We start from the raw sequence: 24,006 nt of genomic DNA on the forward strand, positions 1-24,006 counted from the left end.
GGGCGTTGATTTAATCAGATTTCATTTCAGTTTGGGATTATGGCAGCACAGTGAGCCTGAGTAGGGGATTTGAGGGCTTGTGGGCAGACTGAAGCTGAAATACTCCTCTCTGCTTCAACCCTGGCGTTCTTTTATAATAAGCTAATATCCTGTATATATGCTGTTGCTGTTAGGGCTGAAAGGAAACCCACTAATACTTTTCATATAATCAAGTAGTTTACATTTAGGTGCCTTTAAAAAAAAAAATCCTTTTGCATGTGATTGCGGCATCACTGTGTCCATTTTTTCATGTGATGAGCACATTACTAGCAAAAGAGGATCTTTTCCCACGGTTCACCAAAGTGATTGGGAGCCTTCGTGCAGAATTGGGTGGAACTGAGATGTGGCCCGGAGATCCTATTTTAAGGTCATTGCTAAGTCCCCCGCAAAGTATTTATAGTTAAAGTATTTGTAGTTAAATATAGAGGGTGCGCTATTCTTAACTTGCAGGTTGGGCTGACGTTCGCGATCGTGTTTGGAGTCATCATATACAGGATCTCGACTGCAGCGGCGCTGGCAATCAGTTCCACTCCCTCGGGCCGCTCAAGCGTTCGGGTCACCGTCACTGCCACCGCAGTCATTATCAATTTGGTGGTCATCATCATCCTGGATGAAGTCTACGGCTGCATCGCAAGGTGGCTAACTCAGATCGGTAGGTTTAAATCCTCGGCTGGTATTGGCTAGAGCGATGTTAAATGAGAGGACCCAAATGATTTGCTTTCGTGATTAACTTCAAAGTAGTGAACACACCCAGGGAATTCAAATGTGTGGCTACAATTCTAACCAGCTACTTACAGATATCGAAGCGCACACGGATTCAGCTTGATTTTTGAAGTTTTTCTTTCAGCAGTGGTAGTAGTAAACACTAATCCAGTTACGGGCGATGGGGGATTTCAGGTACAGCGGAAATTCCTCTACCTAATCTTGAACGTCGCTCCTTTATATCACGCAATTGCTATTTTCATTTTATGCCATTTTTTATTTGGCATAAGACATGTCGAGACGTGCAGATTTGTTGAGTGCAAAAACACACTGTAGAAAAAAAATCAAAAGGTCCAGATACCTTTTCAGATCAATTCTTGTCCATCCGCAAATGATTGTCACAGAGGTCAGCCAGATGTGGAATGAAAATGGAATTACTGTTGTGACACATCTGAATGGTGGGATCCTCAGCGGATTGACCACTGACCTCAGTGAGGCCATATTGCTTTAATATATATAAATATTTTGCTATAAATATATACCCCTCTGTTTAAAAGATGGATGATGTTTTCCAAAGTCCACGTTTATAAGGTCTGGAAATATTGCAGGTAGGATGATTACTTACCGTTTCTTATCCATGTTACATTGGTTCCAGAGGTGCCCAAAACTGACAAGAATTTCGAAGAGCGGCTGATTTTTAAGGCTTTCCTGCTGAAATTCGTCAATGCCTACACACCCATTTTCTACGTGGCTTTCTTCAAAGGCCGGTGAGTAATGCCAAAGGCTGTTCAGGGTTTCAGCTTGTTGCTTTTGAGACAGCTGTAGCTGAGCTAAGACCATAGTTGGATGATAAAGTAAATCTAGTTTAAAAAATCCACAGTGTTGACCCCACAACTCTGCAGCCTCGTGGGATAAAGCAGGGACCTGGTACTCTGCTGTTTCAAAGCTGTTAAAGCCATTTTGTTAAGATAAGTTTGCACGTGCAGACACAATCCCCCATCAGGCTATTTACCGTTGTCTATTTACCACTCCTAACTTTCCATCACAGCAAGTATCGTCTCTCTTCTTGCGACCAGCATGAAAACACAAGGCTAAAATAAATACTCCATGTGGCACATTCCGGCTAATGCAACAGAAACGAGGATGACTTCAGAGAATTTCTGCCAAGATGTGCCTATGATATTGTAGGACACATGACTGCAGTTATTACTGAGTTGTTTACTCAGTAAACAGGACTTAGTCTTTAAAACAAAACCAAAGTTAATTATTCTCATTGACTTTTTCAGTGCTAACCATTAGGTGGTCCCACTCAAAAGGCATAGAGTTTGCAATAAATGACTTTAGCAATCAGATATAGAAAGTATAAAATGCATATGAAGTTTATATTTCTCACCGTTGTGCCCTAGATTTGTTGGACGTCCAGGAGACTACGTCTATATTTTCCATTCTTTCCGAATGGAAGAGGTAATTGCGTTTTACCCTGTCTGTGATGACGGCGGGTGGGAGCACCATCCGCCCCCGCCACAGGGACGCTCCACATGTTCTGACTGAGGTTTCCTCTGTCCACCCTAGTGTGCTCCGGGCGGTTGCCTCATGGAGTTGTGTATCCAGCTCAGTATTATCATGTTGGGCAAGCAGCTGATTCAGAACAATTTATTTGAGATTGGCATCCCGTAAGTAGCGACTTTTTTTTTTTTTTTTTTTTTTTTTTTAAACACGTGTTTTTTGTGATGTGTGCAATTCACTCTGCATCCACTGCCCCTTGGTGTGAATGCGGTTCATGCCTGCGAGGTTTTTGCAGCACCCAGCAATGATAGCCAAGATAATCATCTTGGCTACCAAGATGCTGAGGGGACTGGAACACCTCTCTGATGGAGAAAGGCTGAGGGATTTGGGTCTTTTCAGTCTGGAAAAAAGACGGCTGAGGGGGGATCTTATCAACACTTATAAATACTGAAAGGGTGGGTGTCAGGAGGATGGGGCCAGGCTCTTTTCAGTGGTGCCCAGGGACAGGACAAGAGGTGTAATGGGCACAAACTTGAGCATAGGAAGTTCCACCTCAACATGAGGAGGAACTTCTTTACCCTGAGGGTGGCAGAGCCCTGGCACAGGCTGCCCAGAGAGGTGGTGGAGTCTCCGTCTCTGGAGACATTCAAACCCGCCTGGACACGTTCCTGTGCCACCTGCTCTGGGTGACCCTGCTCTGGCAGGGGGTTGGACTGGATGATCTCCAGAGGGCCCTGCCAACCCCGGCCAGTCTGTGATTCTGTAATGCAGATGTCTTTGAAGTGTTAGGCAATCTATTGCTTTCCTACTCGTTAGCAAGAGGTGTAATACTGAACACACAATCCAATTATAACCGTGTCTCAGTGCCTGTATATAGAGATCCCTGATACTTTTAGCGTATCGTGGCTCTTGCACGGGTTTTATGAAAATAAGGATGGAAATAATACAGTATAAATATGGAAATGGTATAGTTAATGTAAAATAACTCAAAAATGGGCACTGTGACCGGAATGGCGTGCTCACTGAATCATTTCCATCTCCCCCAGAAAAATGAAGAAATTTATACGATACATGAAACTAAAGCGCCGGCGTTCTTTAGACCATGAAGAGCACATGAAAAAAAAGCAGCGTTATGAAGTGGACTATAACCTGGAGCCTTTCGCTGGACTCACCCCTGAGTATATGGAAATGAGTGAGTGAGGTGGAAAGAAGGCATTTTAAACTGTAATTATTCTGACTAATTGGGATGGAGAGCTGAGGTTTTTGAAATGTAGATCCGCTGGACAGTGGATATGAGGCATAATTTAATTATTCAATTGTATAGTCTCGGGCTGCAGCATGTTTCAGGCACTGCCTGCGTCAGGGATGAACTGTGCTCTCTGCTCTTCACGAGCCCTTACTTTAACGCTGTATTTTAGGTATTTTCTTTCAAGCCACGTGACGTATCACTGTCAGCTTTCAAATGCAAATGATTAAATGGCATAAACTTCAGATTGTGAGGCATGTTTTATCATCAGTTGCACCCCACTTTGGAAATAAGTCACTTAATTCAGATTTGATAATTTCCACTGCATATTCTCGCAGCAGATTGTTTCTATTTTCTGGAATCTGGACTAAATCTTGCGAGAGAGGTATGTGCCTGGAGACCAGGTTCTACTAGACAGATCACTTTCCCCCCCCCCCCCCCCCAAGTAATGTATTATGTTGAGCGAGTGATAAGGAATTCAAGCACTGGATATCAGCTCTACATTGCTGCGGCTGTTACAGCTACATTTTTTTTCCTACTTTCCATCTTGGAAAGGCTGAGGACTGTTCAACATGATGCTGTTTGCTGCAGTATCCGACGTTCCTGAAGGATCTGTCTTAAAAGAGCAGCTTCACTTAGTATTTTAAGGAATGACTAGGCAAAAGTACTGGTAAAGGATAATGAAGTATACTAATACCCAAAATTGGCATGTCCAGTAAATGCAGAGGCAAATTAGAATATCTGATGACCTTGATGTTCAGAGTAATTGAAACAGATTGAAATTTAATGGTACAAACTATGAGGTCATGCTGTCAGTTCCTAAAAGTAAGAAAAGATGCAGTTACTGAGATCAGCATTTGGAAGGAACAGAGGAAAAGATGGGGCTCGAACCGTGCCACGAGGAGTATGACATCGCTGCGATGACCTCACCAAACAAAAGCAAATATGACCCCAGGTTGCAGGAAGCAAGTTATTCCCAGTAAAGGCGGAGAATCACTCGTGTCCTTTTTGAAGCTCGTGAGTTTCTATACTTCAGAAGAGAAAGCTTCCACTGGGATGAGCGAGGGCTGAAAACCTGGCAAGTTTATGTAAGAGCTAACACGGTCGCTGCCGTAATCCCGCTCCTTCCCATCGCTCCTGTGCCAGCCTCCCCCATGGCAAAATTGTGTTAGGAGCTTCCCCGTCCTTCTGGTTACTTTGCCTTGCCTTTTGCAAGAGGCGCAACTGGCCCTTCAATGCCCGAATGGAGCGGCGGTCAGGCAAAAACCGTGCCTGAGGCAAAAAGGGTTGATTTAGTCTCCCAGCACATGTTGTCGTCTTAGAATCTGGGGGGATGGCACGGACGTGATGACGCACACGTTCGGTAAATACTGACCACAGCCATTGAAATGGTTTCTTTTCTTTTTCAGTTATTCAGTTTGGGTTTGTAACTTTGTTCGTGGCATCCTTCCCGCTGGCGCCTTTGTTTGCTTTGTTGAACAACATCATTGAAATCCGTCTCGATGCAAAAAAATTCGTTACTGAGCTGAGGAGACCGGTAGCAGTCAGAGCGAAGGATATAGGTAAGTGCACATGGCTATTGTTATCCCTGTTTGTCTATTCCTGGATTGACGGCAGGATATCATTATGCTGAGTTAGTTTCGTTAACAGGAAGGTATTTATAGGAAAATTCAGAACATTCGACTGTGGCTTAACTGTGAACGGTCATAACTTATCGAGCCTTTACTTTTAAAATAGAAAGACCAGCGCTTTAAATTCAGATAAATATTTTATTAAGCAAACGGTATCACTTTTCAAATCCAAGGGATCAATACAATAGTGAAATATCTCTCATGGTTCTGCACATCCAGGGTTCTTCCTGGCAATGCAGTTTTCTTGCAGAAGCAAAAATTTCTGCATTTAGTAACTCAGGACTGGGTTGGAGAAAGACACTTGGGAGTGAGAGGAGACTCAAGAGTTTGCGGTTAAATGTATCCCTTCGTCCCTACTCAGCGTGAATGCTGGAAGGGTGAAGCTTGAAAGCTGCCGTGGATGTCGCTGGAACTGGGCTCCGCGGTTGTACGGTGACAACAGAGCGGTCCTCCCCTTACTGCGGGGGGCTAACAGCTACCAGCGTGTGTCATGAGGAAGCTGTTTCTCCTGAACGTTGGTTGCTTACGAGTACAAAGGTCATTAAAGTAATCGTTCGTATTACAGAGCCAGCCAGCAGGTTCGTTCTGGTACTGTGCAAACAGAGTTTTGCCTTGGGCTCATCCGTGTGGCCTAGGATCATCCTAAAGTTGAAGAAGACATCATGTTTTGCCATGCAATTGCCTTTCCCAGGACGCTGCTTTTGGGGTGTTTTGCGGCTGGCTCATTTGATGCTGCGGGCTAAGGTTGCTGGTGGAGATGTTGGGGGGTGTTGCTGATCTATTTTGTTGGGTTTTTGGGTTTGTTTTTGAGAAGGTGTTAATTGCAATTTGTTGCAGTTCAGTCCCACTCTGGTGGGTGAAAGAACCTCGCTTCTTTCAGAGACATCCCAAAGTCAGAGACTGTGAGATGGCCGCAGACAAACCAGACAAGTTTTTAGGGCAGGTGTCAGCAGAAACAGGAAAGGAGAAGGTCCCACCTGCTAACGGCAGTGGGTGACCACCGGCAGCAAGCAAAGGTCTATCTCTGCTTCCACTGATACTGTAATATCTATTCCTGAAGTTCAGTTCTGTACTCTGTCCAGGCTGGCTGCGTACGCTGTGCCAGAAGACCAAAGCTGTATGAAGTATGAGTTAGTTACCAAGCAATGGATTCGGCCAGGCTGGAGGAGTCTTCCAGGGATGTCACCCTGCGTGAAGCCTCCTACATCTTCCTTCCTTTTCAGACCCAGAATAGGAGTGTGGCTGATAAAGGCTGTAACCACATGGATCTGGTAGCAGCCTTGGATTTTTCCATCAAGACTTCAACTAAGGAGAAATTTCCAAGCCGTCACTAATGACCAGGAGACTGTTAGAGAGGCCAGGCCAAGGGTGTGCGACCATGTACACTAAAACGGCACTTCATGGTAGACTTCAGGGAAGCCCTTCCATGGGGAATGGGATCTGGAGATGGGGAAGGCACAGACCTGTGGGTTTCATGCATCATCCTCAGACTAAATCCAGAGGGGTTGAACCTGAGTCAGCATGGGGCTGGTGGGAATTACGTTTTGTATGCACAGAGCCCGTGCTGAGGAAACCCGTGTCTACAGGGTTTCCAGATGCAAATGGAAAAATCCCACTGAGTGGCTCCACTGGAGCTTGGCTTTCTTGAAACTGAGGTAGGATAAACAGTGATGAGAAGGTGTCAAAGCAGAATCAGGTCCTTAAAACTGGTAGACCAGTATGTTCTGCACCACGTGTGTGGAAGTCCCAGCTCCCTATCTGTAGCTTTCTTTTTTCTCCTCAAACATTTGAAAAGTGTGAATGAAATGTCATGATGTTGTTCTTTTCTACCTATTCTGGCATTCTTCTGTCTCACATTTGCCCTCCTCTTCCTCAAAGAAGCTTTTAGCTTAAAACCTGAAAAAAAATAGGTCTTTGGAGGACAGAGTTGGGCTCCCTTTGCTTAAAGGTCATTAAATTAATCTCTTATAATTTGTTCTTTTTTTTTATTTATTTAAAATATAACTCCAGTTCATCACAGTCATAAGTACTCCTAACGCTGTTAACTAAAAATATAATTTATCCATTTTAATGACTGGAAAAACATTAACATGTTTGTCTCCTTCCTTAGGAATCTGGTATAATATCCTCAGAGGTATTGGAAAGCTTGCTGTCATAATAAATGTAAGTAATTCAGCATGAATAAAATTTTAATTCAATAGGCTGGCTTTTCCATTCTGCTCCATTAGTTTTATTTCAGCCTTTCAAACCAAGTGAAAGTATATGATTTAGAAATTTTCTGAAATATTAGAGAATCGGATGCAGTGTTTATTTTCAAGTTGGGATACTATTAGCAATAATATAAAACTGTAAGTAGTCGTTGCGGATTTTTCCAGAATGTTCTCAGAAAACAGTTTTGCCCTTCAAACAAATAAGACCACAGCTGCTTACTTGTGCTTTTTTGAAATGCTATCCCTAAGGTGATGTATTTCTAAATTTCAGTGCCCTTTTTAGGGTCAGGTAGTCATCTGGCTGGGAATTAGTTCAGCTCATCAGCACGCAGTGTCCCTCCATCGAAAATCTGGCCTCAAACTGCGTTGTTCTCCCTCAGATAGCTCTGAAAATCTATGAAGATATTTTTTATTTACTTAACACTTCAACAGTGAAGTTAGACTTCAGCACACCTTAATATATTCATTTATGTACTTACCTGATATTCTATATGAATAGACACCCACGTTGGTCATCTTCATTGCACCCCACCTGGTGAAAGATGAAAAAGTAAAAAACTGACTGACGCTGAAAACATGTTTGCAATGCAGCGGAACAGGGGCCGTGTAGGGCTTAGGGCCACGCGTCCATGGGCCCTCTCGTCTTTTTCACCATTATCCAAACTGGAAACCCCTTCGCTTTGCCCACAGGTGTCTGTTGTGCAACGGCCAAACCATTCGTTGGGTTATTTGATATGCTGCCTTAATTTGTCTTCACCGTTTCTCTTCTTTTCCTTTGGAAATAATTTCTCCATTTTTTTTTTCTCTTTTCTTCGATGCAGTCTCTCTTTGTCATTATCCAGTGTTGTTTTTCTCTCTCTCATCTATGTACTACCCCTCTTTATCATAAAATAAGTAAAACATTTTGTACTGCGTTTGTTCCACATGTACATGAGATTTATGCCAGTGAGAATGTTTCATAATAATGATAAATGAGAAAGGCTAAAGTGATGAACTCCTCGGTCAAATTGGCTGTCTTGCATTTTGTGTGTGGCGTTTTTAGAAAACCTTTTTAAGTAATCAAATAAAATGCAATTTTTGTGACCACAAAAATAAAAGTGGGCTCGGTCCGCTCATCCTTTTAGCTTGATGGAGTTAAAAACCACATACAGTGAATGGCCTTTTGCAATGCGATGACAATTTAAGAGTCAGTTCACTGTCAGAGCAGAAAAGTACTTGGAAATCCATCCGTTGGACCATATAGAATGCATCAGGGCCAAGCCGTGACTGGGGCGGGGGGAAGCAGTGCCGTGTTTTGCTTTCCTCTGGCGCTGGGGAGGTACGGCCACTCCATTCCCTGGGGAATTCAGCTTGTTATCCAGGCAGAAATCTCTGTTGGCATGGAACTGGTCCGTCTAATATCCTGCAACTTGGAAGAGTAAGCAGTAACTACTCCCTTGTTGCAGAAGTAAATACTCCATTTTTAGGGCCCCGTGGGCTGCAGTCTGCCCCCTTGTTTTCTGAAGTTGCGCGAGTTCTTTGGGCAAGACATACTCGAGTGTATTATTAACTTAACCACTGCCTGAATATTGCGCTCACTCTTTACTCTTATGGCTTAGGCATTTGTGATCTCATTCACATCCGACTTCATTCCACGCCTCGTGTACCTGTATATGTACAGTGAGAATGGCACCATGCATGGCTTCGTCAACCATACACTATCCTCTTTTAATGTCAGCGATTTTCAAGCAGGAACAGCTCCCAACGACCCCATGGATCTGGGCTACGAGGTTCAAATATGCAGGTACTCTCTTGAGAGATAACTAACTTGGACAATTTTCACAGCTGACTAAGAATGGGACAAATTTTTACATTCCCTTGTATTTTCAGTTCTCTTTTAGCACCTTGGTAGCCTTTTATGTCAGATGGAGCCATTGCCTTCAACGTCTTGGCTTAAATATTCAGCAACCACAACAGCTGACTATGAAGTACTGCTTATTCTGGGAAACAGGGATTAGCATTGTTAAATTCAGTGTTTGCCCATGCAAAGATCTTTATTATTATATACTCCCTTTTTCAAGAAAGGAGATAAATAACGATGAACAGCACGATGATGCTTTAAGGGAACAAAAGGACGTTACTGTGATGCCATGTTGCTGTATCACGTGCTCCTTGATATAATGACCATGACCACAATATGTTGCTCTTATTTGTCCAGTTTCTGTAGCAATTCCTGATGAGATTAATAGCATCCTTATCTGCACTGGAACTTAAGACCTACTTAAGGCGTCATTGTACAGGAAATCCACACGCCTGTAACGATTTCTAAATATTATTTTCATTTTTAAAGGAAAATTATTGTTGCATATTTCACCTTATGAAGCAATCTAGGTCAGTGCCTAGGCTTCCGTAGATACGCATCATCTTCAAAACAAATGTTTTAATGCTTAGAATTGGGGACCAAAGCCAAATATAACAGCAAAAGCACTTACACCAGCAAAACTGAAAGGGGGACAATGGGGGTAAGAAGGGGAAGAGGAGAACAAGGAAGAAAGTGACATTCCAGGGGAGAAAATAAAGAAAAATTACTTAGGTATGCATATACTAAAAAATTACACAAAGTGACCAGGAGAAAAAAAGACCTTTATAATCGTATTATTTTTTTAATTAATATTCTTCGTAAATTTGAATAGTGCAACTTAATCTGCTGAAATGACTGCTAAACAGAAAAATCACTGCTAAACAGAAAAAAAAAAAACAACCAAAATTGCGTATGTATGAGCTTTGCTAGCTCTTACTTTCTCCTGGTTTCCTACTGGTGATCGTTGGGCACGGGATAAACAAGGTTGGCAAACGCGTTTTTAGTACAGAACTTAGAGAACAGAAGTGTTAGTGCCGCGGTCCAATACAAAAATGCCAGGTTTATTTGCTTTCTAGCCTCTTTCTTCTTCCCATCCCATCATTCTTCCGTATTCCAGGGGTTTTTAAATCATTTGAAAATATGGAGCTCTAATTCTTTCACAATACTGACAGGACGCTGTGGTTTTAAATTTAATGTATTTTTCTTGATCCCGTTTCTAACAAGTTATTGTTGATTAGCTCGTAGATTTTTCCCTCAGCCACAGCTAAGGCAAAATTCTCACCTTCTCTCTGTATGTCAAAATTAGCTGCGAGCTTTTCCTAATCATGAACAAGGAGAACACCACATAGAATAACACACTCTGTGGATGTAAGATCAGTATTTTTATCTTAAAAATTAGTCTGAAAAATATATGGTTTTTTTTTTAACCAATCTTAAAAGCAAATACATTATCTGAGCTGTGTAGTTTACTCTGTCTTTATGCGTAATTGATATATTTGCACTAATCAGAGGGTATTATCATGGTGCTAAAGTTTCTGCATGACAGCACTGATTTATTGAGGCTTGTTTTGCAGATACAAAGATTATCGAGAACCCCCTTGGTCCGAAAACAAGTACGACATTTCAAAGGATTTCTGGGCTGTCCTAGCAGCAAGATTAGCGTTTGTGATAGTTTTCCAGGTAGGTTTATGCCGCAGGCACTTTTTATATGAGAAAGAAAGAGAGTTGTCGTATTTCTTTAGCTACGTAAGGCAGGCCTCCTTTGGAAATAATTTATTAGGCCAAAGACAATACCGTTTTTCTCAGCAGTTTCATGGAAAAGCAATTTGCCCATCCTCATTCACCCTCTTCCTCCCACCCACCCAGGCCCAGGCAATATCCCCAGTGGAAAAATTCATCCCCAGGAATTCCCTGAACTGGTTTGATGCAGAAGCAACTCAATGGCCTTTGTGAGAAGCCAGCACAAAGCTGATGCTAATTAGGTCCCACCAATTTCTCCAGTAGGACATCAACAAATTCACTGAAGCAGCATAAATTTCATCCAAGCTCATTTCTAGACCTAGCCAAATGAAATTTCCAAAATTTTCCCAGCTAGAGTTTAACTTGCGTCTGAACAAGAAGGCAGAATCTTGTAATTTTTCACTAAATGACGTTACTCGATCACAACAGTGACGCTGGTTATTGTGACACAAGTGTTGTAAGTCTAACTTATTTAAACAACTTGTTGCAAAACTTTAATTCCATTTTTTTTTTTCTTCACAAAATATGTATCTTTTTGTGAAAGACCTCCCTTTCATTGAATCGAGGTTTTTAAATCAGAAACATTTCGTTGGAATGCACCTTACCAACTTTCATCATTTTACCTTTTATTTGTTTCTGCCTTCCTGATATCAAACTCGTAAACCATTTATCAATGAGTGTTTCCTCTGGATTTCTAAGTGGCTGTGACAGTATTTGTACATAAATCGTAGAGGTCTGTGCCTGCCGTTTTTCTCCGTGTCTAGCATGAACAAGAAGTTGAGGTGAATTTGGCTCAGTATCAGGCTTGCGACATGCCATTGAGCCCAACTCAAATACTGTCCTTTCTTCCTAAGTACACCAAAAATAGCCCCTTCCCCTACAGCCATCCCTTCATTTGACCTTGCTGAGATTTTCTCACAATTTCATTTTCAGAACTTGGTCATGTTTATGAGTGACTTTGTTGACTGGATTATCCCAGACATTCCCAAGGACATTAGTCAGCAGATTCATAAAGAGAAAGTTCTCATGGTGGAGGTCTTCATGAGAGAAGAGCAAGGGAAGCTGCAAATGCTAGAAACCTGGAAAGACAACGACAAGAAAAAAGGTGAAAACTGTAACAATCACAGCCCCAGACTCCCCAGGAGCCGCAGCGGGAGCTTGTCCTCCTGCCATTCGTATCCTCTTGACGTATAGAAGAGGAGGGAGTTGAGTACGTCGGGGCATTCCACTGATCCACAAGCCATCGCGTAAAGGGCAGGACTCGATTAATGGACAACCTGGTGCATGTTGAAGGATGTGCTGCCATTTTGCTCCTATCTTTGTGAGAAATGCTCTTCTTGCAAATATGGAGGACCACATTCTATTTCTGATAATGTTGTTGTTTTTTTCTTTTGCACAAGCAGTTAATGCAGGGAATTTTTATATTTCATTGTTAGGTAACACTATTGCCGTTGGTGTGCATTAATAAATGCCGGTACTTAGTACATCTTGATAGAGATATTCTCTGAGAATTTGACCCTAGCCTATTAATTAACTAAATAAATAAAGGTAAATTTTAAGTAATAATAATACTACTAATTTAAAATATTTTTGGAACCCCGGGCTTGAACGTCTGTGGGGTAACTAGATAACGTATACGCAAACTCAGCTTTAGAGTGTGCCCTGGTATTCCTTTTGGCAGGAGAGAAACCCCGTAAAGCCTACCAGCCTGACCTGCTTTCCGAGATAGGCTTTAGCTCTGCTGGCAGACGTCTGTTTGAACCTGCGGGTCTGGAAGAAGCAGAGCTCCCGCTGAGCTTGAGAGTCCCACGGGTGCGTGGGGCACTGGTGGCAACCTGCGGTGTACCCGACACCTTCCCTGGGGCACTGCTCTCTTCAGAAACATCAGAAAAGTCAGTCTGGAAAAGTTCTTTTATTATTATTTTTTAACCGATGAATGACTGATGTGGATGAAGCTACCTCAGTGCCCCGGGCTGTGTTTGAGCAGTCCCCCAGCAGCTCCTCGCTAGCGGCCAGACAGCAGCAGCACAATTCCGGAGATCCTCCCAGCAGGTAGAGAGATGATCACAGAGCATTTTGTCGAATGCCCTGAATATAACGAGCACACGTAGAGCTACAGTGACTCACACTGCCCTGCCCAGTACTCGGACACTGTTGTTGCTGAGGAAATTCCCTTTTCCCCGTTGTTTTAGCACATCCCGTTCGTAGCCAGGTTTTTCTCTGTAGCCCTCCATCCTCTGCAGGAGAAAGGAGTCTGCACCCCTTTTTCACAGCCGGTCGCTCCCGCAGACTTTCTGCGGTTGAACGGCATTTCCCAGAGGCTGTGCCAGAGGAGTAAATCCAAACCATGCCCCACTCGCTGTCTTCAATGGAAGTTTTGCCTGCACTGGGGCTACAGGACCAGACCTTCAGTTAGTTACAGGACTTTTCTTTTGTCTTAAAATACTCTATCTTTTGTACAAGGAGCTTCCTTAAAATAGAAGTCTAAAATCCTTACTGACGATGCCTAGCTAAATCCCATCAGTACAACTCTTTTTAAGCATAGTACATTTTAGTTTTGCTTTGTCAAACGATAAACTGCACTTCCAAATAATATTGGTGCAATTAACCTCATTTCTTTTATTGCTTTGTTTTGTCCATGGCACTTGCATTGCAAATATAAAACTGAAAAAGAAAATAAAAATGAAAGATTTCTTTAAAGTCTAACTACTGTATGGTTTGTTACAAAACCAAACGTCAAAAGACTGTTTTCAAGAGAAGTTAGTTATTTCTTTTCTCCTTTTCTTTTTTCTTTGCCAAACTAATTTAAAGATTAATGCTAGAAATTTAAAAAAAAAATGCCATATTTAGCTTTTGATATATTTATTTGTTTTAAAGTATGTGATGAACTTGATATTTTTCTGTAGTCTGTCCAAAGAAGGTACCAGAAAAGAAATTATGTGGAAGAAAGAAAATGGTATTAACCAAATATTCTTGAAGCTTATTTAAAATATTGATCCAACCAAAGATTTTTATTAATAAAGGGCTTATATTTTGTTAACTCTTGTTTCTGTTGTATTTTGACTTGCAGGAATGTCACTATTTTTAAAATTTGTATCTTATGGTCGCTTACTGTGGTAGGGCCAAATCCTGCCTGATTGATTCCCGCAATAAGCGTTATGCCTGGGAGGAAGCGTTTACCGGATCAGGCCCACTGACTGCAATAGGACTGGGAGTGGGAATAAATCAAGCAGGATTCTGTCCGTACATCCTGTTGGAAAAAGTGTTCTTCCTCTCATTCCTTGGTAGCCCAAAAGATCCAGAAGAAAGCCAAACGTGAACTACCTATTCTGAAGAGAAATCTTAGGGGAGCTTCCTCGAAGGGAATTTTATCTGTAAATACTGATCCGGAAATATTCCCAACTTAATACTGACATTCCTGTAAATGGTAGAACTGTATCCTGAACGCATACTTATCAGATTTTTTTCATTATTTGCTGAAATCATGAAATAGTAACAGTTGCTTATACTTTCTTTTGTACAGTAAATGGTTTGAAATGGGATTTTGTATATAAAAACTGTATTACTACTTAGATAACTATAAAACTCTTTCATGGAATCATTTTTTAAGAAAAGCAAATATATACTAAATCTGTTTTAGTTCTTTTTTTTTTTTTTTTCTTTGAACACTTATTTGAAATAAACTTAAATATGCAAGAGTTTCTCCTGTGGGACAGGTTCTGTTCCCATCCCTCCTTGTGCCCTGAGCGTCCAACTGAGTACCGTTAGAGTTGAGAAAGCCAGTCCCATGGTTTCCCTCAGACTGGATCCGCGATGACCTTCCCAGTGCTCCTTGTGTACTCAGGCGGCAGAGGCCAGAGCTGAGATTTGTTTGCGGGTATTGACTACTTCATTTCGACGCATCTTCCTAACAACGTAGAAGGGAAATCTTGTGTTCCAGCGGCTCTAGATGCGGACTTTGAGATCCAGTGAATCCCCCCTAAGATGCACCTGTCTCCATGAGCACAACGGGAGGTTTGGCTTCCAGCACAGGCGTAGATCATAGACACTGAATATTAAGGGATGGATCGTATCCTGGGAGCTTTAATTTTCTTCTGACTTCAGTCTTAGGCATTTAGCAGAAGGTAAGGTGTAAGAGCTTTCACTGAGACATTTGAAATGGGCTCGTAATGAGGAAGAACGCTCTTTGGTTTCTTCATTTAAATTGAAAAATGTATTCGTTATTAAGAGAAAAATGAAATGGTAAAACTAAAGGAGTGAAACTCAGGGATTCCTTCGATTTTGCCTTGATGAACGTAAGCCTGAAGGGAAGTAGCTCAGGCAGCAGAAAGGCTGCACTGTGTAGATGACATTTTTATTGCCTTGTGGGACCTTTACAAGCCAAGCTGGGCTCAGAACGTGACTCGCCATTTCCCATTTTTTCTCCTGCTCCCATTTAGCTGTTCTGTGAGAAGGCAAAGCATGAGGGTCCATATCAATTCTCCCTTTCCAGCCAGAAAATACTAATGCTCTAACTAGAAATTGAGTTAGAAGGTGGGAATTCAGTTCCAAGATAACAGATAGGAAAACCAGAAGCAGGTAAATCACTGCCTAGTTGGTAACTGGTTTGGTTTTGTCAGTTCTTAAAGACAAAATAGTAGATATGAGCCTGTTAGATACAAGATAATGCCAGAAAGAGATTTGCACTGTGGCTCTGGTACTTTCCATGAAAGTTTTTCATATTTGTGATGCAAATAGAAACAAGTTTTGTGTTTGCCCATAGCAAATTTGAGGCAGGATTATGCTAATAAGGATTCACTGGAAGAGGCGGGGGGAAGTTAACACAGAGAAGCAGGGATCTGGAAGTGACCAAGAAATAACTGACTATACCTCGATGCGTCTCACAGCTGCCATATGGGCCAGGTTTGACAAAAGATAGCAATATTTGTATTTGTACAAATACAGGTGAATTCCATATTGGTTTGACAGTATCTCCGCAACATGCATTCAGCCCATTCTTGGCACGCTTCTGCCACAAAATTGTAAGTACAAAACCCCATTTCCCAGCCCTGCTTTGATCAAAGATTTAAAAAACAAAGAAAAAGCCAAACCCCAATGTATCGATGTATTAAACGGAAAATCATTATGCTTTTTACTTTACATAGTCCAAGAGCAAACGCAGACACGAGTAGGAAAGATTACACCTGGCAGTGGCTGCATTGCCCATTTTTGAACCATTGCTAAAACACGCTCTTCACTTTTTGCTACCCAGAGTTTGTGGCAAAGACACAACTTCAGTTGGCATCTGAGGAGCAGGAAATCGTACCCACCCTATTGTGTCAAGAGTACGAGTCTGAATCTTCTGGATTTCCATGTCATTGTGTTTCTAAGATACTGTCTTGCAAATATTTTGCAGTCTTAAATAGCTTAAGGGTGAATAAGTCTCAAGTCAAGGCACAGATACGTTTCTATTTTTAAACCCTCTGTGCTCTCTGGTCCTGAGCTGTTAATGATCTTTTTGGCTGTTGTGATTTCCAATAAGCAATAATAAAACAATTTACTTTTCACCTCGTTACCTCAGGAGTTTGAACACTCCTGAAGTTTTGTAGATCACTTGAGTCCATTTATATTTTCCTATGGAGCTTTCAGAGTAAACAACTTTTTTTCCTTTTGCCGCTGAAGAAACCATGTCTTAAAATTTATATGGATTCCATTCAAATTCCGGTTCAATTCTTTTCGCGTTTGAGTACTATTTATTCCATGACCAAACACAATATGCCATTTTTAGTACAGCAGAGAAAAACTAAAGTTCCTTTTTTAACCTCCATCTTTTTTTAGCCCAACAGGCCTTTCTGAAGAAGAAACTAACCATTAATCTGGCTTCTTTTTAATTTTAAGCTCTTTCCTTAATTTTTAATACCATGCATGCCGCCTGATTCGAGGCCATCTGAAGCCAAAGAAAATATTTCCTTTTGACTCCCTTTGACTGCAGCGCACTTTGCAAGAGACTAAGAATTGCTTATTGAATGATTGCTTCCACTTATAATAAAAATCAGTCAAACTTAGTCTACGGTGCTTTTATAACCCAGAGTGTCAGCTAAAGCCAAAATACATTGATGCAGATGAGTTGTGCGAGCAGTAAAGTTCAGAAAATCAAATTAGTAGGGCTCAGAAAATCAAAGGCATGATGGGCACGGTCATGAATTTAGTTACACAAGTTTGACGGTTTTGAGGCCATAGCTTTCGTCTTGCTTAGTATCACCTGCATGAGAAAATTCATGCCAGAAAGGGAAATGTGTGCATCACAATGCTCATGAGAAAAAGAATCATAACACAAAATATTTGGCAGAATGCTTGTGCTGAACAAACTTAAAAGCATATCAAAGTCTGGTTTTCAGAGCAAGAGTTAAATGCAGGTAGTTAAGCAACCTTTCTTAGAGCAGAACAAAAGGTTATTCCCTATTTTTACTTCTACATGAAAAAGAGTGGCCTCCTTCTCCAGTTGAAATATAAGAGATGGAGGCTAGGGAAAAGCGCAAATAGGGAAGGGAGGAAGAAAAGGCTTTTGACTGATGTTCTCGGGTTCAGGTTATCTGGCAGATCAGCCACAGTTATTGTTTTTCTGGAAAGAGAAACACTCGTTTCCTAAGGCGAGTCCATCTTGTAGGTAGGTTATCAGGTAGCTTTTGCCAATGTTTTCTAGTGATGTACAATCTCATCCTGCCAAGTGGTGCAACACTGCTGGTCTTGTGTTCGGATGAAAGCTGGACGGCATTAGTCCTTTGGGAGGAAATGAATGAAAACAGAGTAAGAAAGAGAAGAGACCTCTCCGAGCATCAGTGAGGACTTGGTGGCTTTGCCTTTTCCACTGACTGCAAATAATACCATGATCCTCGGCGATCAAAAATAAACAGTTCCTCTAGGAACACACTTATTTTTAAGGTTGATCGGAACGATGTATAAACTCTCACACAGCTTCCAACATTGAAGTCGGGTCCCAGGTGGTACAAGCCCTTTGGTTCTGTAGTAGGTGAGTCTCTCAAGCCCCGAAGGTGAGGTGCTGGTAAGTGGCTGAGACGCTGGTGCTGCCTCCCTTGAGCCCAGACTGTAGTGGTGTGTCATCGCGGCATGGTGCTCACCAGCATGGAATTCCCCTCTGTCCTGATAGGAGCATGTAATTAATCAGATGAGCAGCTCACATTTCTTAATGTATTAATCTTCAAAATACCTCTGTAGGTAAAGAAGGTAGGTAATTACAAGTTATTAACCATCAAGTGGGAAAGTAATAAATCTCAGCAGGCCAGCCTACTCCAGCTTTACTGCACGACCTCTCGGGTCAGCAAGAGACGGTGGTGCATAACGAAACGGCTCCGCAATCTGGTGGATTCTGGGCCACACTCCTAGAGTTACTGAGGTATTTTACTCTACTCAGGAACAGTGAAAGTCCTGAGAGTAAATTAATGTGATTTCAGCTACATCTTCCTGGCTTCAAAGAGCAAAAGAAGACAAACCAAGAGTCAGTTCTGAAATTCTACTAAGCCTCTTCACTTTTGTCCTTTTGAATTTTACATCTGAAACCAAATTTCTCTGCATCTTTATGACACTTGTCTTTTAGCTCTGACCAGAGAGAGCTGTAGAGCTAAGCTGGTAATCATCTCTGGGTCTTCTTGTGGATAAGAAATGACAGTTAATCGTTCAGGTTATCGGCAAAGGTGTAACACAGGCTACTTCTGCCTTAAAAAGCCTCACTCCAAAATTGGTGAGGAACAGCAGAGCTGTATCTTTATATGTATATTTGAGATAGAGGAGAGGGTGAGCTTGGGCCTGATCTTATATTGCAAGTTAATTTTGGTTGTATCTTGAACAAGAACTTCTCAAGAGAAAAGAAAATGCAGTAGGTGAATTTTTTGAGGGTAGGCAGATAAAGCTGTGGCGTAACTTCCTTCTTCTAAAGTATACCGACTGTAAGGAAAATATATAAATGCTATAGATTGTATTATATTAATCCACTATTATCTCAGTGAGATATTATTTATTATTTATTATATCTCAGCTCCTTCATAGACTCTTCATCCCTGATGCAACAAGTTCCCATTATGTTTGTGGATGAAAATGAACTCCGAATTGGGGTTTAAGACTAATTTGTATCTGGTTCTGAGTACAACAGTGTGGACTAGCTCAAATTAAAATGTTTCTTTAGAGAGCAGAAAATAGTACTTCCTCCCCCCCTCCCCCCCCAAGAATCAAGGGAGGGGGATGACAAAACCAGATTTGCTTTCTTATTTATTATATCCAAATCCCTATGAGTAACTAACCTAGTCATATCCTGTGTCACTTGATGGTTGTATAAAGCTATTCACATTTTAAAAGGAAATGAGCGCTCCAGATAATAACTGTACTGTGTTCAAGCAGACAAGGCACTCCCTCTCTAATCGGGTTTGAAAAAAACTTACACCTTCCAACTTCAATGACGGTGAGGTAATGACTCAGGCGGAAAATACTGTATTGGCACATTCTTGAAAGGAAGAACAAAAATCCACCGCTCTTTCCTCTAATGGGTAATTCTACTGCCAGTCGTGGGTATCTAAGGTAATGCTTGTTTTTAGGAAATGTATCCACCTTTCTTGGTTTGTCATTGTGTCCAGTCACTGTAGTGGGCTCACAACACCTGAGTTTAACTCAGAAATCAACCAAGTGTGGCCAGGCTCCTTCATTTATATTTATTAAAGCAAAACTTTAGTAACTCTGGCAGACATTTAGAGGCCAAAGGATTTTCTGGACTGTAAAGAGGCCACTCGACAGGCAGAGACATGGCTGGGAAAAAGGTTACCTTTTTCACACCACTTCCATGACAATGACCAGGTCCAAAGCAGCGTCTCTTAATGCACAAAAGATTGCAGCTGGAAGATTCACACACACAAAAAAAATCCCCGCCGCTACTTTTTCAACTGCAATGCTGTGTATCGGACAATTGAGCGCTGCTGTACTCAGTAAAAAAAGGCGAAAACCCACTTTCCTTAGGTGGGAGGACGGAGTCCTGTGCTACAGCACTATTTGCATGCTTGTAAGAAATGCTGCCAAGTGGTGCAAACCAGTGCAAAATTGATCCATTTTCTGCAAAATAATTAATTTTAAGTTACCTAACCTTTTTTATAGCTGCTCAGAATATTGTGTTTTCCATTGCAAAGAAGGAGACCAAAGAAAAACACCTTCATTTATTTTCTATGGAAGAAAATAAATCTTAATGTGGTAAGTATTTACCTCTTCGTGTTTTTATAGGGCTTGGGAACTGGCAATGTAGCAGCTCAGGAAAACAAAGAACAAAAATTTATATACTCTTCAGAAATTAATTAGTAGTAGCTTTCAAGCCTGGCAATCAGAACCGCTGGATTATTTCCCTGGATGAATAGCAACTTCCAGTTCGTATCTGAACTTTGCTTTGCTCTCCATCAGTCGTAGATCCCACCTCTGCGCAATGGGGCATGGTCCCAGCATGGGTTTGAGAGTCACGGGGTCGGAGCGAGTTTTGGACTCACAAATTGCTTATTTCCAGTGTCTCTTCACCACCCTAAGGGAGATATTTTGCCTTCAGACCCACGCCGGTATTTCTGTGAGGCAGTGTGGAAGACAGGTTTGTGGACATACCTCGGCTTAAGTTAACAGGAGATTTGGCATCTCTGTATCATGTTCTGCGGTAGGTTTACCCTCAGGAGGAAACTGCTCAGAATAACTGCCTCAGACAGCAATTCTAAGGCAACCCTCAGAGAGCGGACACTTCCAATGCTCTACAGGTCAGCTTAGTCTAGTTCCAGCAGGGACTGAATAGAATAGAAACAGAAAGGGCCCAAAAAGAGATCTAATGATCATTCACTGCTATTTGGGGAGGTTTTTTATTTCCTCCCTAGCTTATTTCACAATGACATTCCTGTGCAGACAACCTCATTTTCCATTTCTCTCTTTTTCCAAGTGCAAAATTGATGTTGCAGAGCTTTGAGTATTAAATACTGTTTAGAGGAATGAAATGTGCTGGCCTAATATATACACACAGCTTTATTGACATGTGAAATGTTTGTCTGAATGATTTCATACTTACATGGTATGATGAAAATTCACTACAAAAATAGGTAAAAAGTCAAGTCCGAGGTTTTTAGCTGGAGAAAATAAACAAAAGTCTACAATTTACCCTTCCCCTAAAGTTAAACTAACTTCTTCTGCCAACAATAACACAACGGAACTATATCAACAGAATTATATCAACACTTCTTCTGTTTCAATATTAAGTTCAAGCATCTGTTAACAACTTATTGCTTGTTGTTGTTGTTACTTGGCCAGATCTTTTATCTGTAAACAACCTATTCATGCTGGAGTTCACTTTCTTTTCTATACTTATTTACTTTTCCCACACTCTGCTTCTAATTTTCTCTCTTTCAACACACAGTAATTTGACATTTCTTATAGGCCCCTGTCACGGACAGTCTTCTCCTGGGATCCTAAGTCTCTTCACAAATAGTTTCTTTACTAGAGCACTTCTTTCTATGCTCAACATTATAGCAACAGAGAGGTAATATCTGACAAAAGAAACATGGACGGATCAATTAATTCACAAAAGAAAATGCGGAAACTGTCTTTGCTGAAAACACGCATTTTAGGATTTTGCAAACAATGGATGAGAGGCATTGAATAAGTATATTAAGAAATTTTATGGAAATCAGTTTAGTCACTGAAGGAATAAAAAAGCAAGCTACCAAGCAAACAAAAAACCTGTTACTGCCCAATTCAGCTAGCAGGGAGGGGTTTGCATTTTTTTAGTACTGCTCTTACCTTGAAAACAAAAAAGAAAAACTGAGATGCTCCTAATTCCCTTGAGAGAGAATGGCAGTTTCAATAAAAGAAGTGGAATATTGACTAGACCTCAAAAGAGAAACAATTTCTCAGCCCTAAGACAAGGTTAAATATATCTTCCCTAAGCCAAGAAGTCTGTCCAACCTGTGTTTCAGAACTGTTAGGGATGAGAATTTTATGGGTTATTTGCTATTGAGTTGTCTGATAGGCTAGAAAAGTTTTATCAGCTGCTTCATTTAAAAACACTGTAGCTCCTAAATACTCTAGTTTCTATGGACTCATGCAACTAGAAAATGCATCCCATCACATTTCTTATTCCTGGGTCCAAAAGGCAAGAGCAACCCCCTCTCTAGCTGCAGGGCTTTTGAAAGCACCATGCAGTCCACCCACAGGGTGCGCATCAGCATAAAGATTTCTCTTATCGCAATGGAATGGCTTGAATTTTGACGCCACCTCCACTGTATAGATATTCCCCTTTTCCTTCCGCTTGCTAAAAAACCAAACAAATACACCTTTGACAATTCTACTTCCACCTTGACAATCAGCCCAGCCAATCTAATAACTACCATTAAGCAGCTTGTAAAGAAACAGCAGTAGAGCAGCAAGCACTCCTTGACTTGATTCCAGTTTCTGCCTCTGAAGACACCTATTGACTATCTCTTCATCCCACATAGCAACACCACCATCAAGTCTGTGAAGCCCTGATCCATTGAGTCTTTCACCTCTCTCTGCTCTGTAAAACCAGACAGGAGATCCTGCAGAAGCAAATCCTTTGCACCTTACAAACCCGGGAGCAGAGCTTCACCCTCACGTGACAGGACTGAACTAACAGCAGTGATTTAAGCTTTAAACATATCAAAGATAAGCAAAGTACGTTGTAGCTCAGAACAAAAACGAAGAAGAAAAATACATCTATTAACACTGGAAACTCTACCGGTGCGTGCAGCCCTTGCTGTGGGCCTCAGAAAGGAGAGAGATTTCTTTGAATACCTGCGTTACCATCTCTGATTTGAGCGTGCCACATACTGGGCTGAAGTAGCTGTGTTGCAACCAGCATCTGAAATCGCGAGATTAAAACTAGTTCTGGTGTGCCAACAGCAGGCTGCAAGCACACCCCTTGTTAGTGAAGAGGGGCTGGCAGAAAAGAGAAGGCAAACTATTAATATTTACAGAAAGCTATTTGTCATATGAAGAGTAAGTTGTTTGACCGTGATGGAGAAAACAGTCACCGAAGGCAGACTCAGCAACTCGCACACATGTTAATGAGCACTAATAGCAAATCAGATTACATCAGAGGGATTGCAGTGCCTGCAGAAACTGTCAGACATTTCCACAGCCCCACGGCAGATGAGAGTAGGATGCTAGAGCAAAGAAGAAGGGATAGCCGGAAATGTATGTTGCCTTGGCTGGAAAACACAAAGCATCTTTTGAAGCTTCCATGCAAACGCATCTCAGTCACCTGTGGGTCAGTACAGCTACATACATTTTACCAAAACGTTTACTATTCAGGGCTTTTTTTGAGTCATGAACCCTCCCAAGCAACCTTTCAGCCACCCATTTATTCACACAATGTGACGGTGCAAAGACCCCGCGAAGGGCAGCCATGCGTTTCGCCGTTTCGTGTCCACAGTCTCTAACCGGCTGTTTGTTGCCTGAATGCCCTGGTGACCGACACCTCACTGAAGGCTCGGCAGAAATGAACCCGTTTTGTTCTTTCCCCTGCTCCTTCAGTGAAAACCACGAAGTCAAAAGGCTCAGTTTGAAACACTCCCAGGCTTCGAGCTCCCTCTGCAGCATTTTGCAAGTCTTGCCTCAAGAAACCGCTAACTTATTTAGTTAGGAACTGGATCATTCATAGCACTTTAATTTCTGGGAAACTTCTACTGAAATCTGAGCTGGCCTAATAAATCACTTCTATTAAGTTTTGTTCTGATGTGGAGCGGTTATGATCTGTTGACCTTGGCAAATATTTTCTTTGCTAAAGCCCCGTGAACTGCTTTCAAAGGAAATAACTGGAGGAAAGCACGTTCCTTGGGTATTTCCATCTGTGAATGTGTCAAAGTAGAGTTAACGGGTCAGATTCAGACATAATAAAAGGGACTACTAAATCACTACGCCAGGCATTAGGAGGAAGTTTAAAAGCATTCAAGTGATGATTTATATCTTAATTAAATGATGATTTGTATCTTTTAGTTCCACGTTTGTTACTAATTTAGACTCCCTCAGAGTTACACTGACGTACAGAATCACTTTCACACCTCCTTGTACATC

General features: G+C 41.5%; 1 protein-coding gene across 7 annotated transcripts in view; it reads left to right on the forward strand.

The window, feature by feature from the left end:
* ANO1 (anoctamin 1) overlaps positions 1-13,954 on the forward strand; it is an 83,586-nt gene extending 69,632 nt beyond the window's left edge. For 6 of the 7 annotated variants that reach the window (XM_074586342.1, XM_074586343.1, XM_074586344.1 and 3 more), the window contains 10 exons: positions 490-691; positions 1,397-1,508; positions 2,148-2,205; positions 2,314-2,414; positions 3,294-3,439; positions 4,903-5,055; positions 7,235-7,287; positions 8,933-9,117; positions 10,749-10,854; positions 11,848-13,954. In XM_074586342.1, coding sequence (XP_074442443.1) covers positions 490-691; positions 1,397-1,508; positions 2,148-2,205; positions 2,314-2,414; positions 3,294-3,439; positions 4,903-5,055; positions 7,235-7,287; positions 8,933-9,117; positions 10,749-10,854; positions 11,848-12,108 — 1,377 coding nt within the window. In that variant the 3' untranslated portion in view covers positions 12,109-13,954. The remainder of the gene's footprint in view (positions 1-489; positions 692-1,396; positions 1,509-2,147; positions 2,206-2,313; positions 2,415-3,293; positions 3,440-4,902; positions 5,056-7,234; positions 7,288-8,932; positions 9,118-10,748; positions 10,855-11,847) is intronic. The other variant, XM_074586348.1, reaches the window with a different exon arrangement.
* Positions 13,955-24,006: the final 10,052 nt, after the last annotated feature.

The sequence above is a fragment of the Larus michahellis genome, chromosome 4 (assembly GCF_964199755.1).
Source record: "Larus michahellis chromosome 4, bLarMic1.1, whole genome shotgun sequence".
Taxonomy (NCBI): Eukaryota; Metazoa; Chordata; class Aves; order Charadriiformes; family Laridae; genus Larus; species Larus michahellis.